The sequence below is a fragment of the Mytilus trossulus genome, chromosome 13 (genome assembly GCF_036588685.1).
Source record: "Mytilus trossulus isolate FHL-02 chromosome 13, PNRI_Mtr1.1.1.hap1, whole genome shotgun sequence".
Classification (NCBI taxonomy): Eukaryota; Metazoa; Mollusca; class Bivalvia; order Mytilida; family Mytilidae; genus Mytilus; species Mytilus trossulus.
Window position 1 is genome coordinate 14542764 of NC_086385.1, and position 22488 is coordinate 14565251.

The window sequence follows — 22488 nt, forward strand, 5'->3', positions numbered from 1 at the left end:
TTGCATTAGAATATTTATTATCTATAGCATATAACAAGATAAAAGACATTATTAATACACAGAAAAAACAACAAATAATTAAATTTTGACTTATATTTTATGTATGTAAATTTTTAAATCTAAATAAAATACAAGTACTACTTATATAACATACAAGTGAATATTCTAATTCTTTCATTTTGATAAAGCTTAAGTCTGAATTATTTTGGTTCAGAATATTAGAATAATAAATATCAGCACTTTTTGAAGACCCCAACCACCTATAGATGAAATATTATAGATTGCTTTTTTCACACTTTAAGGAAAATGCAAGCACCCATATCTAATTATTTGGCTCCAAAATCTTTTTTGAACAGCCATGGGCAAAATGTCAAATTGAAATCAAATTTTTTGGGTTCTAATTTAGCTTGTTTTGAGTATCTGATAGCCCTGTGATCCTATTGTTATCACAACATTAAGTGATATCAAAAACAAAATGTTGTTCCCCTTCACATGAACACAATATTAGCACTTTTAACAAGAGAAGAAAACTCTGTATGAACAGGAGAAGACAACTCTGTAAGAACATGAGGAGACAACTCTGTATAAACAGGAGGAGACAACTATGTATGAACAGGAGGAGACAACTATGTATGAACAGGAGGGGACAACTCAAGATGCACAGGAGAAGACAACTTTGACTATCCCTTTGGTATATTTGGTCCATCTTTTCTCTATGAACAGGAAAAGACAATTCTTTAGAGAGAAGAGAAGACAAATCTGTAAGAACTGAAATGCAGAGCAAATGAAAAAAAAGCAAAACATAAATACAATGAAAATAAACCAGTAATATCCAAATTTATGGGACTATAAGGATTTTGTCCAGATCAGACAGATAGAATTTTGTTCAGATAAGACAGGTAGTATGTTGTCCAGATTATACAGGTAATTAGATGACACTATGCAAATAATTAAAGAATATTCTTTTATAAACTTTAAATTCAGAAATGATTATGATTTTAATGGACAAAATACGAGATTAACTTATAGTGATTTCATGAAAATTTGTAAACAGATATATTTATCAGTTATAAAACCAGACTCTCTCCCAGTCTCATTAATAAAAACCTCGTAATTATTTCTGAATTTATTCTTAACTGTAACAGTATAACCATTCATTAATGAATCCAGTCTGACTGGCATTTAAAAAAACCTCTAGCATACTTCTTCTATAATGTTTGATTTAGTTTTGGATTGAAAGTTTTACATGTTTGATTGTCAAAAGACATTTGTTTGGACCCGTCTATATTAATTGTTTATTGGACTAAGAGTACATCAATAGTTATCAAAGGTACCAGGGTAATAGTAAATAAACCAGATGTGTGTTTCAAACCATTCAGCATTAAGGTGATGCTGAACTGTTCTGCTACTGCTGATACTTTACATCAAAAAATATCTTTGAATTTCATCTTTTATCTTGTAAAGCAACAGGAGTCTTAAATTGAGATGAGTAAAGTTAATGTTTGCTTCAGCCTTCAATCTAAACTTTAAGTAGAGATATTTCTCAAATCGATATCTACAGATCTAATTTTTTTATGATACTTTCAGATATCTATTTTTAATATTAAAAGGTGACTATATCATAAATTCTCCTTTATACTTGATTTGTTACACAATTTCGCCAATCATTTTCATTCTAAATGATGTCAGGGATATAAAATTATACAATAAAAGACAATATTCTACCCACAACTTGCATAACAGTTATATGTAAAATTACACCATAAATACAATGCATACTGTACACAGCCCAATACAGTATACATTATTTTCTTTAATTAACAATGTTCTACCCACAATCTACATAACAGATATATATTAAAATACACTATACATACAATGCATACTGTACACAGCCATATAGAGTACACATCATTTTCTTAATTAACAATGTTTTACCCACAACTTGTATAACAGTTATAAGTAAAAATACACAATAAATACAATGCATACTGTACACAGCCCAATACGGTATACATTATTTTCTTTATTCACCAATATTCTAACCACAACTTGCATAACAGTTATATGTAAAAATACACCATAAATACAATGCATACTGTACACAGCCCAGTATGGTATACATTGTTTTCTTAATTAACAACGTTCTACCCATAACTTGTATAACAATTAAACCTAAAAATACACTATATGTATAATGCATACTGTACACAGCCAATAACAGTATTTATTATATTCTGAATTTCCAAATTTTCTAACCACAACTTGCATATAAACAGTTATAAATAAAAATACACAATACACATGAATATCTGAGTTAACCATATTCTACCCACAACTATTATTATTGTTATAAACATAGACACATCAATAGATTAGGAGTGACATTATTTAAAGAACAGTTATTTATGTTTGTTGAAATATTGTAACCCTTTTCGCGCTTAGCGTCACAGAAGAAATGCCAAAAATCCAAACACTTGTATGAGGGTCTATTTGGTCCTTCATTTTTGTATTCTTTAATGTTTAGGCCATTTTTTTTCTATTCTTTGTACTTTTGCCAATCTTTCTATTTCTTCATTCTTGTTGCCCATTATTCATTTTTCCTTACATATTTTAGCACCTCATAATTTTGTTTTCATATTTTAGCACCTGACTTTATTCTATTCTTTATTTTCTTGGTCCATTGTTCTTAGATTCTTAATATTTTTTGCCCATTATTCTCTATTCTGTAAACCCCCATCCACACCCATTAGTATATTCTCGGATGATTATTATCAATTAAGGATTGCTGGTTCTAAAAACGTAAGTCAGATATCAAATTTCACCCATGTTTCAATAGTAGTTACACTAGCAGTACTTATTTTACTGCTGCTATGGACATTTTACCAATAATCTTCAGTGATGCTCTCCCATTCCCCTTCAGACATCATGGATCCAACATTGGCAGTCTAGGTAATTCATTTATGGATATACAGCAAAATGTAAACAGTTGATATGCAACAATAATTTTGTTATGATATAGAGGCACTAATTCAGGCACCGTTAGAAAGAATATACACAAAAGTGGTACATATTTCAAACAAAATATTTCTATTTCCTACACACAGCTGTAACTTTTTCAATAAATGAAATATTTGTGTAATTTTGGTTTCAGATAAAAGCTGAAGGACCTTAGACCACTGAAGAATCCTTACTTAAATTTTTTTGATTGATAATAGATATATAAAATATTTGAAAGGAGAGCATATTTGCCCTCCTGCTCAATCAACAGTACCTGTTTTGTACTACATAACTTCTCAGAACCAGTTCACTTAAAATTGCTTTTACTACATAAGATATGTTGAATTTTTAGGATAAGGCATAGTTTTGACATGAAATGACTGTCATTTTATCTGAACCTTCAGCAAATAGCTTTTATAGCTCTTCATTGCAGAATTGAACATAGAAAGTAATGGGGCTTTAAATAGGTGATCTTATTCCATAAACATAACTTACACATATATATTTAGCTATACAGTAATCAATTACATTTCCTGTTCAACAGGATTTTATATGATAGCTTAAAATTAATCCAGCCAAAACTTTACAATTTGTTTGCAAGATGAAGCTCTAGCTGCTAAAAATCAATTGCATTATTATAAAAAACAGTCCTTAAAAATTGCACTGTATAATAGTGTTGAGCTACCAGTTTATTGCAGAATCATTCAACCTTTTCACATAATCGGCACTCCAGCATTTCCAGAAGAAGAAAAAAATCATTTACCTTTAAAATTCTTGACATCATAATTGTGAATAAAATAAAATGTTTGGTTTTATCAATTTTTATTTCATAACAGAAAGACGGAATGTTTTATTTTCTATCTGGAAATACAGAAATGCAGATATCAGTAAAGTTTATCTTTTAGTCATCATTATTTCGTTGTTTTTAATCTGGCTTGTTGCAGTGCTGTAATATCCTACAAAAACAAAACATTGCAATAAAATGATATTATGTAAATGAACTTATGTAAATTAGCTATTCTATCTAGATGTTCTTATTGCAGTTTGTAAACACTATGAATTTTAAATGAAGAACAGCAATAAACGTACTGATCTTTTGTTTTATGTGTGTGTTTTTTTGTAGTTGTGCATGTACTGATTTTGTGACATTGGTTGATACCCCATATACTTCGTTCTTCTATTATAAGCTTAAAGCCTTGTCCAAAATTATTTTTTGTAACCATTGGACAAAAAATCATCTCCTCTAAAAAAGATGGTATTAAAATGTTTATGGATGTATATTGACTTGTGTGCCTTAAAAAAAATATAGCTCCCTTTGATAGACTGGCAAATAATGTTCAGGGGATTTATTTGAATTAAGTAAAACATAAGTGATTAATTGGATTTTGTAAACCTATCTTTTCATATTATCTCATAGATTTATATTTACATGAATGATTTTTTCCAGTTAGTGAAAATAGCACAGTGAATCATACATTTTATGATATTTTAGAAAAACAATGTGTAATCTACATTTTGTCAAAGTAAAAGAAAATACTATCCCATTAAATATATTAAGATGATCCACCTTATATATTAATCAAATTGTAAGAAAATGTGTTTGCTGATGCTTTACTCTATAATATCTATTCTGCTGATGCCTGCATAAACTTGCTACCAATCCTCCAATCTTAAATCCTATAACATACCTCTATAAGTAATTCCCTGAAATTATCATAGGCTTTGTCTAAATCATCATTTATTACAGTATGGTCATAGCTGCCTTTCTGTTCAGCTGAAAAGAAAAACAAAAAACTTATAAGATTAACATACTGATGTTGTTATAACTCTGATTTTATTAAAACTAATTAACTATAATTATTTTGCTGATTTGCATTTTGAATAAAGAAGAATGACATTTAGGAATTTTGGTCAGTTGTTCGAACTCCTTGCTTTCCTAACTTCAATACAGGGCAAAGTATTTTGTCCCATAACACCCATTTTTCTTTTATTATAAGACTTCAATAACTCATAAAAGGTCATAATCTAAATAGATTCTTGATATCTTTAATTTTGATTAAAGACCCCAATACAAATATAAGGTTAAAGTCCAAGTCATTAATATCTGTATTCTTTATACAGACGTTTTTTTCTTTTGATATCTTTAAAAATAATACATATTCTGTAAGTTTTATTTTTAACAGGAATTCTTTATACATTTGTACTCCATTATTCTCTGTTTTTTAATTGGTAATTACTCTCTATTATGTAAACCCCATCTGGCCCCTCCCCTTATCATGAAAAACATTGATACTTTTTTATAAATTTTGTGGTGAAAAAAAATGACAAAGGATTTAATTTTCTGAAGAAAAATATGTTTTATACATGTTAAAACTGGAAAACAGATTGATTTTGAGAGATAAATGTAAATCTCTTAAACTCCCTCTTTCCAATTTCTTTTTGGGAAGGCATGATCATAAGAAAATCTTTCTCTCATACCATATTCCAGAGACTCTGTTGCTGAATTTATTCTTTTCTGTAAACTTTCGTCTGTTTCTGTTCCACGTGATTTTAATCGTTCAACCTAAAAAAATATACAGTTCAAATAATAGAAAAAAAATTGACAATACATGTAAAATCCCATTTCAACTCTCAACAAGAATACATCATTCTTATACTCAGTATACCAGACTGAAATGTAAAAAATATTGTAAAAGAAATGGATGTCTGAGGATAAAACCAGAATGAGTCCATAGCACATGAATGCCCCACTAGATTATCATTTTTGTATGTTCAGTAGACCCTGAAATTGGCGTCAAAACTCTATTTTTGGCATTTAAATTAGTAAGATCATATTATTGGGAACATGTGTCCTAAGTTTCAAGTTGATTGGAATTCAACTTCCAAACTACTCTGACCAAAAACTTTAACCTGAATGGGGACAGACGGATGAACAAACAAAAGGACACAAAAATCGAAAAACATAATGCTAATAAGTGGGTCATATAAATTGACAATACATATCAAATCCTAGTTCAACTCTCAACAAGTAGAATATATGCTTTGTCATACTAAGTATGAGGGTCAGGGGTCGGAGGGGTCCTGATTCCAAAATCCTATTTCAGGCATAGAGGTAAGTTTTTTATTACCTCTGGACTGCTCAGAGAGAATCCTAAGGAAAAGTGATAGTCCTTTGCAATAATTGGAGCAATGCAATAATAAAGATTGTACTGTAGATTTCTCTTTTTGTGTGAAGAGCTAATTTCCTAATGATTGTAGAGTAAGACTTTGGTTAACTGGCTTGTTTTTTTGTATAAATGTTGTAATTAAGATCGACATTTGCAAACAATATAGATCAGCATAGTTATAAAACCTGTATATCATTGTACTATATTTAAACATGTTAAATTTGATTGGACGTCATCCTTAAGGTGGTATGGGTGTCTTCCTCCATCTTGGATTGTAAAAAACAGAGAACCAAAGGTCCATATTTTCTATCAAATAAGCAAAATGTGATGCAGGAATGCAGATATTTAATGTGAATTTTCATTTAAAAGAACCAATTTATTAGAATATAAGTTACATATATTAATATTTTTGCAAAATGTTGATTAATTTTTGTGGTTTTTAATTTTATTTTTAAACTGGCATTTCAAGGGGAGGTAACTCTAACACAGTGCATTTTCTGAAGGATTCTACATGAAATTTTCCTGTTTTGTATTTAAGCCGGAAAAAACGTACGTTGACCCTATCTTTTCTTTTGATATTCTCAAAGCATTGTCTGAAAGCTATCTTTTCCTGAAGTATTGAACAATTCTATCATTTTGTTTAGATTTTAATTACAAAATGGTGTTTTTTTCCCATATAATCAATACAAAATGTGCCATTTTGTCACATCCTGTAGCTTTAGAAAATGCACTGTGACCTATCATTTTTATTATATTTTTCAACATATATCAATAGATACTACGTTTTGGCAAAGTATGAACAAATTCTATCATTTTTATTTTAGACTCCCATACCACCTTAATACAATTATACAATATACAAACAAAGCAATCAAGCCAATCAAAGTCTTACTCTACACACATAAGAAAATTAGCTCTAAAAGGGTCTTTTTGTTTATATAGATTAGACCGTTGGTTTTCCCGTTTGAATGGTTTTACACTAGCAATTTTGAGGCCCTTTACAGCTTGTTGTTTGGTGTGAGCCAAGGCTCTGTGTTGAAGGCCCTACTTTAACCTATAATGGTTTACTTTTTAAATTGTTATTTGGATGGCGAGTTGTCTCATTGGCACTCACACCACATCTTCCTATATCCATTGAATCATCTTACCAACACTTCCATACAAGGAGGTCTGATGAACACATATCTAGCATTGAAATCTGTCTTTTTATACTTACCAAAACCTCCATACTAGGAGGTCTGATGAACACATATCTAGCATTGAAATCTGTCTTTTATACTTACCAACACATCCATACTAGGAGGTCTGACGAACACATATCTAGCATTGAAATCTGTCTTTTATACCTACCAAAACCTCCATACTAGGAGGTCTGATGAACACATATCTAGCATTAAAATCTGTCTTTTTTACCTAACAAAACCTCCATACTAGGAGATCTGACGAACACATATCTAGCATTGAAATCTGTCTTTTATACTTACCAAAACCTCCATACTAGGAGGTCTGATGAACACATATCTAGCATTGAAATCTGTCTTTTATACCTACCAAAACCTCCATACAAGGAGGTCTGACGAATACATATCTAGCATTGAAATCTGTCTTTTATACTTACCAAAACCTTCATACTAGGAGGTCTGATGAACACATATCTAGCATTGAAATCTGTCTTTTATACCTACCAAAACCTCCATACTAGGAGGTCTGACGAATACATATCTAGCATTGAAATCTGTCTTTTATACCTACCAAAACCTCCATACAAGGAGGTCTGACAAATACATATCTAGCATTGAAATCTGTCTTTTATACTTACCAAAACCTTCATACTAGGAGGTCTGACGAACACATATCTAGCATTGAAATCTGTCTTTTATACCTACCAAAACCTCCATACAAGGAGGTCTGATGAACACATATCTAGCATTGAAATCTGTCTTTTATACTCACCAAAACCTCCATACTAGGAGGTCTGACGAACACATATCTAGCATTGAAATCTGTCTTTTATACTCACCAAAACCTCCATACAAGGAGGTCTGATGAACACATATCTAGCATTGAAATCTGTCTTTTATACTCAACAAAACCTCCATACTAGGAGGTCTGATGAACACATATCTAGCATTGAAATCTGTCTTTTATACTCACCAAAACCTCCATACAAGGAGGTCTGATGAATACATATCTAGCATTGAAATCTGTCCTTTATACTCACCAACACATCCATACTAGGAGGTCTGACGAACACATATCTAGCATTGAAATCTGTCTTTTATACTTACCAAAACCTTCATACTAGGAGGTCTGACGAACACATATCTAGCATTGAAATCTGTCTTTTATACTTACCAAAACCTCCATACTAGGAGGTCTGACGAACACATATCTAGCATTGAAATCTGTCTTTTATACTTACCAAAACTTCCATACTAGGAGGTCTGACAAACACATATCTAGCATTGAAATCTGTCTTTTATACTTACCAAAACCTCCATACTAGGAGGTCTGACTAACACATATCTAGCATTGAAATCTGTCTTTTATACTTACCAAAACCTCCATACTAGGAGGTCTGACGAACACATATCTAGCATTGAAATCTGTCTTTTATACTTACCAAAACTTCCATACTAGGAGGTCTGACGAACACATATCTAGCATTGAAATCTGTCTTTTATACTTACCAAAACCTCCATACTAGGAGGTCTGACGAACACATATCTAGCATTGAAATCTGTCTTTAATACTTACCAAAACCTCCATACTAGGAGGTCTGACGAACACATATCTAGCATTGAAATCTGTCTTTTATACTTACCAAAACCTTCATACTAGGAGGTCTGACGAACACATATCTAGCATTGAAATCTGTCTTTTATACTTACCAAAACCTCCATACTAGGAGGTCTGACGAACACATATCTAGCATTGAAATCTGTCTTTTATACTTACCAAAACTTCCATACTAGGAGGTCTGACAAACACATATCTAGCATTGAAATCTGTTTTTTATACTTACCAAAACCTCCATACTAGGAGGTCTGACTAACACATATCTAGCATTGAAATCTGTCTTTTATACTTACCAAAACCTCCATACTAGGAGGTCTGACGAACACATATCTAGCATTGAAATCTGTCTTTTATACTTAACAAAACTTCCATACTAGGAGGTCTGACGAACACATATCTAGCATTGAAATCTGTCTTTTATACTTACCAAAACCTCCATACTAGGAGGTCTGACGAACACATATCTAGCATTGAAATCTGTCTTTAATACTTACCAAAACCTCCATACTAGGAGGTCTGACGAACACATATCTAGCATTGAAATCTGTCTTTTTTATATTTTTCACCCCATTAACTTCTACGTCCAATATACAGATTCTTCCAGTCTTTTGTATATCTTCTACTGCTTTTTTACTGAAAGGTTAGAAATAGATATTTAATGTATTATCATCTGATTTTTTCCCTTAACAGTCAGGATAGACAAACAAGATAAATTGATTGATTTAAAACAGAAAACAGAAAATTCATTAGAGTAAGAAAACATCTTACCTTGTTCCGTATCTATTCCCTGAGAATTCTGCATGTTCTAAAAACCCATTCTCTGCCATTAATGACTCAAAGTCTGGTCTTGTAACAAAGAAATAATCTGAAAATATATAATACAAACTCTTTACAAAACAAAATCCCAAAAATTAGCTTACAAAAAACACATAATGGAGGCAAATAGATTGAATTGTGCACTATTGTGCTATTTTGGGCAGTCAATTTTTTATTGGTTGAAGAAGCCTGAGTTTCACAACCACCAGTAGGAAAATTGTCAATCCTAGCCATTTAAGATAAAGTTCAGCACACATGCCTCATGTGAGATTAGAACTCACAACCTCACTGTTGACTGGCTAGTGATACAGTAGTTTGACTTTTAAAACCACTGGGCAACTAAAGTTCATTGCAAGCGATGCAAATAAAAGTAATTTATATTTCGCAAACAATTTTAGTAAATAATTTAAGTTCTTCATGATAAACAGCCTTTACATTTAAACTCTTGTTAATGATTTTTCCTACATTTATGAATATAATAGCTCAAGTGGTATTAAATTCTCACTGGATTGAAAAAGACCTGCAAAATTTGGCTTTTAAATTCAATGTTACAAAATGCTATGAAAACAAAGTTTTTACTCTCGTGGAAGTTAGGTAGGAGTAGGTCCCTTGAGAGCCTTTCCAAGCTAAAATAATTTGTTCTGAAAATTTACCTTTTCCATCTTGTTCGCCCGCTCGTGGATTTCTTGTTGTATCTATAAATAACATAGAAACTATTTTATCTCTGCACTAAGTGTGTTTGTTGTTGACTTTAGCAAAAACAAAATATAATATATATATGAAACAATTCAACAAAGAAAGTATAAAAAAACTGAGTGCTTAATATTGTGAGTTATATCAAAGTTTTTCAGTTCAGATTAGTTGTGGTTACAAATGGTTATTAAGAAAGAAGTCTAAAGCTCGAGTCAAAAATAGATTACATAATTTTAATACACACATCAAACTATATCAAATCAATCAATGATTTTCTATGGGAGCAAAATACTGATTTTTGTTTAACATTTAAAAAATATGTAGTCTCTTCAAGCCCTTGATAGCATATAGATAAACGAATACAAACGTTTTATTTTGAATTGGTTCAAATAAAACAATAATAAACATAAGGTCCGAGACCACAATTATTTCGTAGTGCATTTCTTTTAGAACATGAATGAAAATAAAAAAAATCCCACCTGCGCTTTCTCAAAGAAACTTTTACAGTGTGTTGTACTACTTTTGGGACAAATCATATCAAAATTATAGAAAACTTCATCGTCTCTAACTCAAAATATGGAAAATTTTATGTTTAGGGCATCTTGAAATCTTTTGACAGCTTCCGAAGTGCTAATTTTAAACCTTTTTCAGCTGGACCAAATCACTACTTTCCTTTAAAATTCTGGACCCAATTTTTTTTACAGTGTAATTTCACCCCCCCCTACTTGCAATTTGAGGCATTAAACATGGAGAAATAAATTAGGAAGGGGTATAAAAATTAATGGCAAGTAACCCACTGTCATCACTAGGGACTATATTTGTGAACAACGAAAATCAAGGGACGACAATGGTGGTCTCGGACCATTAAAGCTCTTAAAAAAGCTTTTTACCGATCTTTTTTTTTTATGGTAAAGTGATCACTGATGCTTTATTGCTTAGATGTAATGGGTGCTATTTGAAATGATTTTTCTTGTTATTTATTTTAAAAGTAACTAATCATGATGCAATGCCACCTACTTCAACATGACTAATCAGAGTGTTATATTAAATTTGTGGGTAGAATTTCAAATGAAGTTTCAATTTAGTGATTTATATAAAAAAAGAGGTTCAATTATACTGGAATAAATATTTATAAGTGTATGATAATCTAACAATTTTTCTTTGAAGCATTGAAACCATGAAACAAAAATTTTCATTAAAATTCAGTCATAATGTTAACTTTGTTCCATTGATTCAAATATAATGTACACATGATACAAGATACATGTATATAACATTTGATAAAAAAAATTCACAATGTGTAAACTGCACATGCAAGATTGACATTGGTAAAAAATCCTATGTAAAAAGGCATATATAAATACAGCAACAAATATCAATTTACACTGCCGTCCTATTAGATCTAGCTTTAGTTAAATTAAAAAATATAACAGACTCTTTCATTCATTCATAAACTTTAATACTTACGTGAAACACTAAATGCAAAGCAGTCTGGGAATTCTTTGAAAAGGCGTGTTAACAGTGTACTTTTACCACCTCCAGACGGTCCACTGATTACAATAGGTCGGAAAGATGTCATGTCAATGGTGGAGTAATGGCAAACACGAAGGGACACTGAAAATAAAAAAATGTCATTATTTAATAAAAATTCATAAAAAATAAGATGAGGAATGATTTTCAATGAGTCAACTCTCCACCAAAGATCACATGACGTAGAGGGTTAGCACCTATAGATTAACATATATAGTCTTCAACAATGAGTAAAACAGATACATGTACAACTATAAAAGTGCAAGAAATTGACCAAAATAAAACAACTACTTGGGCACAGTAAGGAGATTCCCCTGAAAGAAAGAAATATCTTAATAACATTGATGGCCATCTAATTTGTATAGATTATCGGGTTTTCTACACATTGATATCGTAAAATATCAGCCACTAGCCACAATGTGAACCTTTTTGGCGAGTGAGCGTAGCGAACGAGCTAAAAAGTTTCACATTGTGTCGAGCGGGTGATATTTTACGATATCTATACGTAGAAAACACGATTATCTGTTTATCGTTCTATTAATGGTCGTTTTTTCTCTCCCTAAGACAGTTTTACACTTGACGAAAGCAAGCTTGATAACTTCTCCTCTCGCATTGTGACGTCGCTGATAACTTCTCCTCTCACATTGTGACGTCGCTGATAATGCCTGGTCTCGTTTTGAAGTCTTGATACGTGAATTACTGAGCGACAGAGCAGGGTGATATAGGCGTAGGGAAGGACGATAAAAATGTTTATTAGTGCTTCAGGGGGTACAACACACCTAAGGGATTAAGCTCTTTAAAACCAAACAATCACATACAGTAAAACATGTAAAAAGAAATCAAGCTTTATCAATGAACAAAATTAGTGTTTGTCAAACTGGTATATATATATACAATGTACATCATTTGTACATGTACATTGTATAATCCAATGAAATTATTCCTGAAAATTGTGTGGTTCAAATTTATCGTTTTTCTAATATTTTGTCAACTGGCCAAAGTAAATTTTGTCAAAATGTTCTACGATTATTTTCAATACATGTATCCCTAGGCAAAATATAAGTCTTTTACAGAATCTTTTCACTTATGAATTTATTTATTCAAACGGACAGTGCACACTGCTGGAACAGATTCACTGTTACATATTATAACTTAGCAATCCAGGGTATCCATGGATCTGAGACAAATTGATAAAATCATAGAACCAATAATCAAATAATAATTAATGGAAAAACTCAAACTTGAATATTATAAAATCTTGATTGAAGCTATTTCAACCTTATTTAACCTTATGTCATGTATGTAAAAAATTTGCGTTCAAAATTAGGGTAATATACCCCTTTAATGATTATGCATATAAAGTAATAAACAATTCAAACAGCTTACCTCAGATGTATAATCAAGCAATGTAAGAGTTTGTTCGTGATAAAATACAATATCTTAATAAAAGTATTGGTTATCAGAGAAATATTCTCAATTAACCAATCAATAGGCTCGTTTCAAGAGATAAACCAATGATATTACACTTCAACTGGAGAGGATTTAGGTACCACCCAGGGGCAGATCCAGCCATTTAAAAAGGGGGGGGGGTCCTAACCCAGGACAAAAGGGGGGGTTCAATTATCCCCTCTGGATCCGCACCTGCCACCCTGTAACATCCACACTCAATAGTGTAAAGAGTTAGCAAAACTTAAAGATCTAAAATGCTATCCTGGGCACAGCTTGATACAACCGCAGAGATCAAACCCTCAACAGTTAATGCAATTATGGAGTCACTTAACATTCAGACTTGATACAGCTCTTGATTTTGGTTGAGATTAAATATACAACACAGCAATGCAGTCCGTCTAAATAAGGTTAGGACCAACAGGACATGGCCTGAAAAAATATATCTGGTCCTATTGATTTTTGTTAATTTTGTAACACATGTTTAGAAAAATTTGAAGAATCATCAATTCAGTCCTGTAAATTTGTAAGGATACCCCACTCACACTCATTTTCTATGTTCAATGGGCAGTGAAATTGTGGTCAAAACTATAATTTGGCTGTAATGGCATTAAAAACAGAAAGATAATAGCATAGGGATTAGGGAACACATGTTCTAAGTTTCAAGTTGATTGGTCTTCAACTTGATCAAAAACTACCTTGACCAAAAAATTTAACCTCAAGTGGGACAGACAGGCGGATAAACAGATGCACTGACCGGAAAACAAAACACACCACGGTGGTTCATAAAAAGAAATTTATATGATGAAACAATTGATTTACCTCCCTTGTAATATCAATATTCTCAAAACCAAAGATAAAAATCTATATGATCATTAATCAGGAAATTGATCAAGATGAAAAGGAAGATGATGAAATTAAGGAAAGCAAATATGTCTATAAAACTCTACGGCAATGTGACATTTGTCAAACATCAAAGAAAGTATGGTAAATAAACTTGGATTTTTTTCTTAATTATCAAGATGAAAGTTCTTTTCTATCTATTAAGCTAATTACACGCAATTCTTGTAGGACAAAATTGAAATAGAAAATATCACAATAAGACTTCACTGTGTTCTTATCATATCATATTCTTAGTGGTCTTTTATTTAAGTTGTTCTGGAGTAGTAAGCTTTTCATACATTTCATTTTTACAATTTACCACAAATATATTATAATTGTTGCATAAACAATGATAAAAACTTCATATTTTTTATTGATATACCTGATCATGATGATAAAAAAAGTGTTTATGATAGAAATTTGTTACATTTTCATTCAGATCCCAAAAATTAAAAATATACGTGCATGGACTTTATATAGATAGATATATTTACCATGTTTACTGCAAATGTTGGAACTCAAAAGATGAAATATTTTTTATAAGAGAAAAATATCCATAAAATCTTATGACTTGTAAAAGTTGACTTTTAGTCAATTCTGATGGGAGGTAACTTATGACAATCAATTATTTACACTTTAAACAATATTTGTTTTCCACTTGTTTCACTTAAATTTCAAGATAAAAATTCAGATCTGTGTAGGGAAGAAATTGACTTTATGCCAATGAATATTGACTTTATGCCAATATCAATACATCTGTTTACTTTTTTCAGGTTGAACAAATCTCAATGCAAAGTATGTAACTGATTCAAAGTTGAGTTGATAAGAGAACCCTACAAAAAACCCTTTAAAAATCATCTTTTCTTTGTATTCGAAATTCATCCAAAATTAAATAAAATATTATACATGTACATGTATACATGCACTTGCATTAAAAATCGATTTTTGTGGGTACCAATCTGAGAAAAATGTCTTTTTTTGTTTGTGGCTATAGAATTTTATGGTTATGCCGAACGAAGTCAGCACATATATAAAGATAATTTATATACAAAATTTGTGGTTTCCCAATATCTACTTAATCCATGAAAATAGGTACATGTACAATAGATATAGGAAGATGTGGTAAGAGCGCCAATGAGACAACTCTCCATCCAAATAACAATTTATAAAAGTAAACCATTATACATTGTAGGTCAAGGTATGGCCTTCAACATGGAGCCTTGGCTCACACCAAACAGCAAACTATAAAGGGCCCCAAAAATTAGTAATGTAATACCATTCAAAAGGGAAAACCAACGGTCTAATCTATATAAAAACGAGAAACGAGAAACAATGTATTCATGTTAAAAATTAAATCATCAGTATTGATCTTAGTCATTTTTATACGCTTACCTAAAAAAGTTAAGAAATCACACATTTTAATCAAATTTTGAAAAACGGTCATGTAAACAGTATGGTGCATCCTGGTTTGCACATCTTTAAATAAAATTACTTGTCAACAAATTTTGATAGGATGCATGTTTTTTTTCTGAATTACATATAAATTGTACATGCATTTTACCTGTAAAATCTAACAAGTATACTGCATATGTCTGGAAAACTAAGGGAAACATGTATGATTCTGACATAGTGATACGTAGTATACATGTAGTACTTATATCCAATGTCTCAATTTCAGTTAAAAAATTTGAATGGTTTATGAATTTTAATTTTTAAATTGATCATGATTTAATTTTCATTAATACAAACAAATTTTAAAGAACTCATCATTTTCAAAACTTATGAGTCCACATGTTCTGGACTCATGAAAAGTTCTCTGAACTCACCATTCTTGGAACTGGTGAGTCCACAAGTCCTGAACTCATGAAAATCTGTCTGAACTCATCATTTTCAAAACTGGAGAGTCCACAAGTCCCAAACTAATGAAAACCATCTAAACTCATCATTTTTAAAACTGGTGAGTTCATGAGTCCTGAACTCATGAAAATCTATCTGAACTCATCTTTTTCAAAACTGGTGAGTCCATAGGTCCTTGACTCATGAAAATCTGTCTGAACTCATCATTTTTAAAACTGGAGAGTCCACAAGTCCCAAACTAATGAAAACCATCTAAACTCATCATTTTTAAAACTGGTGAGTTCATGAGTCCTGAACTCATGAAAATCTTTCTGAACTCATCTTTTTCAAAACTGGTGAGTCCATGAGTCCTTGACTCATGAAAATCTTTCTGAACTCATCATTTTCAAAACAGGTGAGTCCATGAGTCCTTGACTAATGAAAATTTGTCTGAACTCATCATTTTCAAAACAGGTGAGTCCATGAGTCCTGCATTTCCCCCCTTGCAGACTGTACATGTCTACTTTGTGTTTGTCAAAGAACTAACAAGAGGTCTTCTGGTTATATGAGGTCACTGCATATAAAGGTAAAGTTATTGGCAAATTAGAGTACATCAGTAAACAATAATTTACCATGTTCAATAGCAGAACATTTCTGAAGATTTTGACAAGACAAAGGATTTTCTTCAGTTGTAAAGAAAATCCATATATACATGTTTTGTAGTAAAACATAGCTATACAAGAATATAAAGCAAATTCTACTTCGTTTTGAAATATCACTTGACTCTGGTAAAAACCAAAAACATTGAAAGAAAAATTTCCATAATCCATACATGCCATAATCCGTTTTTTTATTTTTTGATGTAATTTTTTTTCAAATACAGATGATCCAAAACCGTGCTTGTCTCTTCAGTGGATATGAGAAGATTCTAAAATGCGGTCCAAAAGCTGGTCTATTTTTACATCTTAAGGCAGGAATCTGATGTTCAGTAGTTGTTGTTTGCTGACATGCATATGGTTGATGTGGTTCATAAGTGGTTCTCGTTTTTTAGATAGATTAGAGAGTTGGTTTTCCTGTTTGAATGGTTTACAATAGTAATTTTTTGGTGCCCTTTATAGGTTGCTGTTCGGTGTAAGCTAAGGCTCCATGTTGAAGTACTTTGACCTATAATGTTTACTTTTATAAATTGTAACTGAGTGGAAAATATTTTGTAAAAATTTACAAAAATTTACAAAAATTTAAGAAAATTGTTAAAAATTTACTATCAAGGGCAATAACTCCTTAAGGGGTCAATTGACAATTTGGTCATGTTGACCTTTTAGTAGATCTTACTTTGCTGATCATTATTGCTGTTTACAGTCTATCTCTATCTACATGTATAATAATATTCAAGATAATAACCAAAATCTGCTAAATTTCCTTAAAATTACTAATTTGGGGGCAGCAACCCAACAACGGGTTGTCTGATTTGTCTGAAAATTTTCAGGCAGATAGAAATTGACCTGATAAACAATTTTACATCACGTCAGATTTGCTCTAAATGCTTTGGTTTCAGAGATATAAGCCAAAATCTACATTTCACCCCTATGTACTATTTTTATCCATGGTGGCCATCATGGTTGGTTGGCCGGGTCATCAGACACATTTTTTAAAGTGGACACCCCAATGATGATTGTGGCCATGTTTGGGTAAATTTGGCCCAGTAGTTTCAGAGGAGAAGATTTTTGTAAAAGTTTACAGACGACGGACGCCAAGTGATGAGAAAAGCTTACTTGACCTTTCAAGGAAATATTTAGGAATTAATTAATTACTTGTTTTGAAGCAATCATTGTGCATAGTTATGATGTCTTTGATCGCATTAATTGTTGTAATAGTTGTCTTTGGAGGAAAAATAATGAAATTAAAACAGCTGCGCCATGAGTGCATGATACATCCATCGCATTTTTAAAGAATAAAGTTCAATTACTTCTCAATGTCATATCAGAATGTTTAACAAAAACTAAAGGGATTCATTATCTTAATACATTTTGTAAATTTATAAATCAGTCTCAAAAGTTTAATGAAAACTGCTCAAAGCACTTAAGTAATATTGTCCGAAAACTTGAAAAATACTCCTTTTTATGAATAAAATCTAATTACCATGATAACTCAGAAATATGAAATTTAAAATTTATAAAAATTTATAATAATACATGTAATTTAATGAGTGCAGTTCACCAAAAGTGAATTAATCAAACTCTGCACAGTGATTATTTCTATTCCAAAACTGTTTTTCTTTACTCCATCATAAGTGTAGAGCTGGAACTGCAGGGGAGTTTGTAAATTAACAAAACCCTGAGGGCAAAAGGTTATTGACATCTAGCCACATGTATCAAACAGTGTGGATAAAAAGTTTCAATATTTTTTTTTATTTTATGTAGTCAGTTTAAAAATCTGAAATAACACATGAATATTAAAGACAGGCAAAATAGAAAAACTTTATATCAATTGCTTTTTTGACAGAGCTGGAGCTTCAGACATGTGACAGAGTTGTCAATTCACAACTGGAGATTTGGAAATTTTCAGCTGGAGTTTGTGCCTCATAACTGGAGATTTTTTATCGACATTTTTATCGATGTACGCAATGGTTTTTTGGTGTTTAAACTGCATATTTCCTTTTTTGTTAATGATTCTTTAACTCCATAGCCATTTTTACTTGATAGAAATAGGAGATAAGGGGTTTTTAAATATTTATTTATTATATACACCTGGAAAAAAGTATTGCAACACCAAATTGAAATTGAATTAAAAAAAACACTCATTATTTTTTTGTGATATAATTTGGTAAAATAGAACTAGTTAAACATTATTTAAGTATCACCTGAGTTTAATCAATAAATATCAACTTGATAAGTTTTTATCTGCACATGCAGCTACTGTACCCGTAAACAGCAAAAAAGATGTTTTGATCCTCATTGTTTTCAGCACTTTAAATAACCAAGTTTTTAAAATTATGTGATTGACACCTTATAATGGGTCCTTGACAACTCTTAACTGCAGCAAGATGGCAGATTATCAGCATAAGAGAAGCAGGGCTGTCGCTGTAACAACTGCACGCATTGTAGGTCATCACCATGCCACTAAAGTCGTTTTGAGAATAAAAATCAGGCAATAAACGCTGTAAAAGACCTTCTGAGATAATGAAGACCCCCTATTCCATTTGCTAGAGAAAATCAAGCATAATGAAGGTTGGTCAGAAGGAAACCCATTGCATACAAGACAATCCTAAAATGAGAGTGGTGGCCATACAAGAGCCTTTTAACAAGAACTGTTCGAGATCAACTCATCGCTACTGGTTACAGTGCGATAATACCATTTCGGAGACCTTTGCTAACGAGCAGACTTACAGTTTTCCGTATCCAATGTAGTGCAGAGCTCGCCAAAGTTGGAAATTAGCATCGTGGAGGAAGATCCAATGTTCAAATGGAATTTGGTTCATCTTCCTTGGCCCGATCGTAGCCCAGCTTTGAACCATATTGAGCTTATATGGGACACTATTGGGCGGAAAGTGAGCGAAAGGACACCCCAGTTCAAACACAACATGAAATAAACAATTCCCTTCATCAGAAATGGTTGCTGCTACCTTAGCAACAAATTAGTCGATTTATGGCAGGAATCAGAAGACGTTAAGATGCGGTTATCCGTTTGAATGGAGGCTGCGCACAAAGTACTAATTCTTTGGCGTATGACGATCAACCATGATGTGAACAGTCATCTGAAGATTAATTTTGAAATGTCTGACATTGTAAAGTTCGACTACAGTGAAACTTGTCAAATGCGTTTTTTTGTACAAAAACACTTCATTTGTTATTGAAATTGTGGCTATATAAATCATTTTTTTTTTAAACATTTTTTGTTCGTTTCAATGCCAATGTTATCGTGAACTATGTTTCAATAATATTATACACATATTTTATTATATTCCATAAAAAAAAGAGGCTGATTTTTCAAATTTTAAAAAATCAAGGTGTTGCAATACTTTTTTCCATGTGTATATATAAAGTTCAAGATAAAGTGATCAGCCATCATATATAGTTGGTAAAAAGTATCTCTGCTTTAAAAGCTACATTGTCAATTTAGGTACCACTAACTGAACAGTGGTGTTGAATTGATAGAGTTGTGAGCTTTCTGGTGGGTTTGCTGTCTCCATGTGTTTGGTCAAGTCATTAGGGTCACCATAGTCAGCTTTGCAACAAGTGTAGTAGGCATACATATCATATTTAAAATCATTAAGACATTTGTCTTGATGTTAATTAATATAACTGTCATGACTGTTCAATGTTTTTAACAGCATCACAAAAAAGTCGTTGTTTATATAATACAACTTTAATTAATCCATTGTCAATATTTCACTTTTAATCATCCAGGCATGTGTCTTAAACTTGCTAGTTGATCACCAGGTAATTGCCAACACTCTTTTATTGCTGTATATACAGTCTAATCCTTAACACCTTCATGGATAACTCGAGGCTATTTACCTTTTGACATCAAAACAGTTAATGGAAACTTCCGTTTTTCTCGGACTTTTCCAATATCAATTTGGATTTTCTTGGACTTTTTCTCTGTCAGTATCTACTGAAAATTTTTCGAGGATTACATTTTCAAAAAGCGGAAGATGTCAAATTTTAACGGGAGGGACGGAAGAGGGTCTTAAAAGCGGGAGATTTTGACTCCCACCGGAAGAATCACATGTATGGCTGGCAAAATTAACTAGCCACTGCCAAAAAACGGGGGAATGTTTCCATAGGACACAGATGATCCCCCCCTCTTTGCATATAACATTTTAAAGGGACATAACTCAAGAATGGTAAAAGTGACACTACCCAAATTGTATTGAGAGTGAGATCAAATGGAGATGCCAGTTTTGTGGTAATGAGCATTGTGTATAAGTTACTGTAAATTCAGAAAATCAAATTATTGTGAGGTTTTTATTATTACGACAAATGAGGCAGAGTTGTAAATGCAATAATTTAAACTCGCAATTTTGAAATATTTTATGTGAACTTTAAATAACGTTTTTATGTGAACGTTTTATAAATTAAAATCCCATTTATGTCTGAAATGACAGAATCGCAATAATAAATGCAAGCAATAATTTCTGAATTTACAGTACACATAATATTTGAATGAGGCAAATTTGCTTAAATTGCAAAACAGAACTTCAGCAAAAGTGACGCCACCAAAAATTCAAACTTGCTCTGTGTTTTGATATAAATTCCATAACATTTAGTTGAGTTTGGGACATACATGTAGGTAAGGACAAAGTACCGTAAAAGTTATTGACCACTCCACTACAACTGCCAGCGGCATTACAGTATACATTGTACAACAAGGAATTAAATGAGGGGGGATAGGAGAGGTTCTGATCCCGAAATCCCAGACTTAAAAAAAAGAAATCCCGAAGTCCCGAATTTAAATAAAGTAAATCCCAACGTCCCGAAATCCGAAAAAAAAGATTCCCAGATCCCGAAAGGGTCAATCCCGAAATCCCGAGCTTAAAAACAGCCGATCCCGGAGTCCCGATAAAGGTCCTATCCCCCCTCTTAAATGATATAAAAATTCAGGGTGAAGAAAATGCATGACAAATTTGGACTCCTTAGAAATTTGCTATTGATTTTAGGTCCCTTTTTGGTCATACAGGTTTTAAAGTATTTTTGTGTTTATGTATACAAGACGACATAATTAATCGGACTAGTTTATACATTATCCTGTTAATTTTGGGCCAAATTGAGAGATTTTTTTAAAAGTTTTATAAATCAGAATTGATTGATCAGGAAGGGAAATAAAAAAAAAGGACTGACAGATTTATAATCTATGACATATATATCATTAGGGCTGTAAAAATCTTGACACACCTTCTATGGTATTTACCTCTAACAAAACGATTAAAACAAGACGACACACTTCTTCTATATAACACGTTGAACATTCGGCAAAATGTGTTGTTGGTGACACGACTGTGTCTGTAAAATGTTTAGAATGATAAAGGTATCTGTAAATATTCCAAGCTTCGGTAGCACCTTGATATAGTAGATTCCAGTGCAATCAACATTCTCCGGGGGTCTTAACCTGTTTTCTGAATCATTTATCTTCAATAAAGTTTTACCATGCGTTAACTTTAATGCTGGTTTGTAAATTATTTATATTAGAAATACACATATTCAATTGTACAACTTCCAACAATAATAAACCATCAGAATACACGGATAGCGAATTATTTATTGTCTTTGAAAGGTACAGGTGCTTGTTCCGTAACCGGTCCAACTTTTAGACTTTCATG

At 31.9% G+C, this 22488-nt stretch overlaps 1 protein-coding gene across 1 annotated transcript; it reads right to left on the minus strand.

Moving 5' to 3' along the window:
* LOC134694587 (guanylate kinase-like) lies at nucleotides 1-22178 on the minus strand. Its single transcript, XM_063555610.1, has 8 exons — nucleotides 22080-22178; nucleotides 11943-12089; nucleotides 10436-10477; nucleotides 9735-9831; nucleotides 9461-9599; nucleotides 5479-5563; nucleotides 4689-4774; nucleotides 1-3956 (listed from the first exon to the last, which is right to left on the minus strand). Exons 1-8 carry the CDS (start codon nucleotides 22135-22137, stop codon nucleotides 3912-3914), a joined length of 699 nt encoding a protein of 232 aa, XP_063411680.1. The 5' UTR covers nucleotides 22138-22178; the 3' UTR covers nucleotides 1-3911.
* Between the last annotated feature and the right edge of the window lie 310 nt (nucleotides 22179-22488).

Excerpts from the sequence above, each read along its gene's own strand:
- LOC134694587 (XM_063555610.1), bottom strand. The coding sequence starts at position 22,137 with ATGTTCAACGTGTTATATAGAAGAAGTGTGTCGTCTTGTTTTAATCGT. Across the intron at positions 12,090-22,079 it reads TTTTAATCGTTTTGTTAGAG|TGTCCCTTCGTGTTTGCCAT; the intron begins GTAAATACCATA and ends TTTTATTTTCAG. Across the intron at positions 9,600-9,734 it reads GGGAATAGATACGGAACAAG|TAAAAAAGCAGTAGAAGATA; the intron begins GTAAGATGTTTT and ends CTAACCTTTCAG.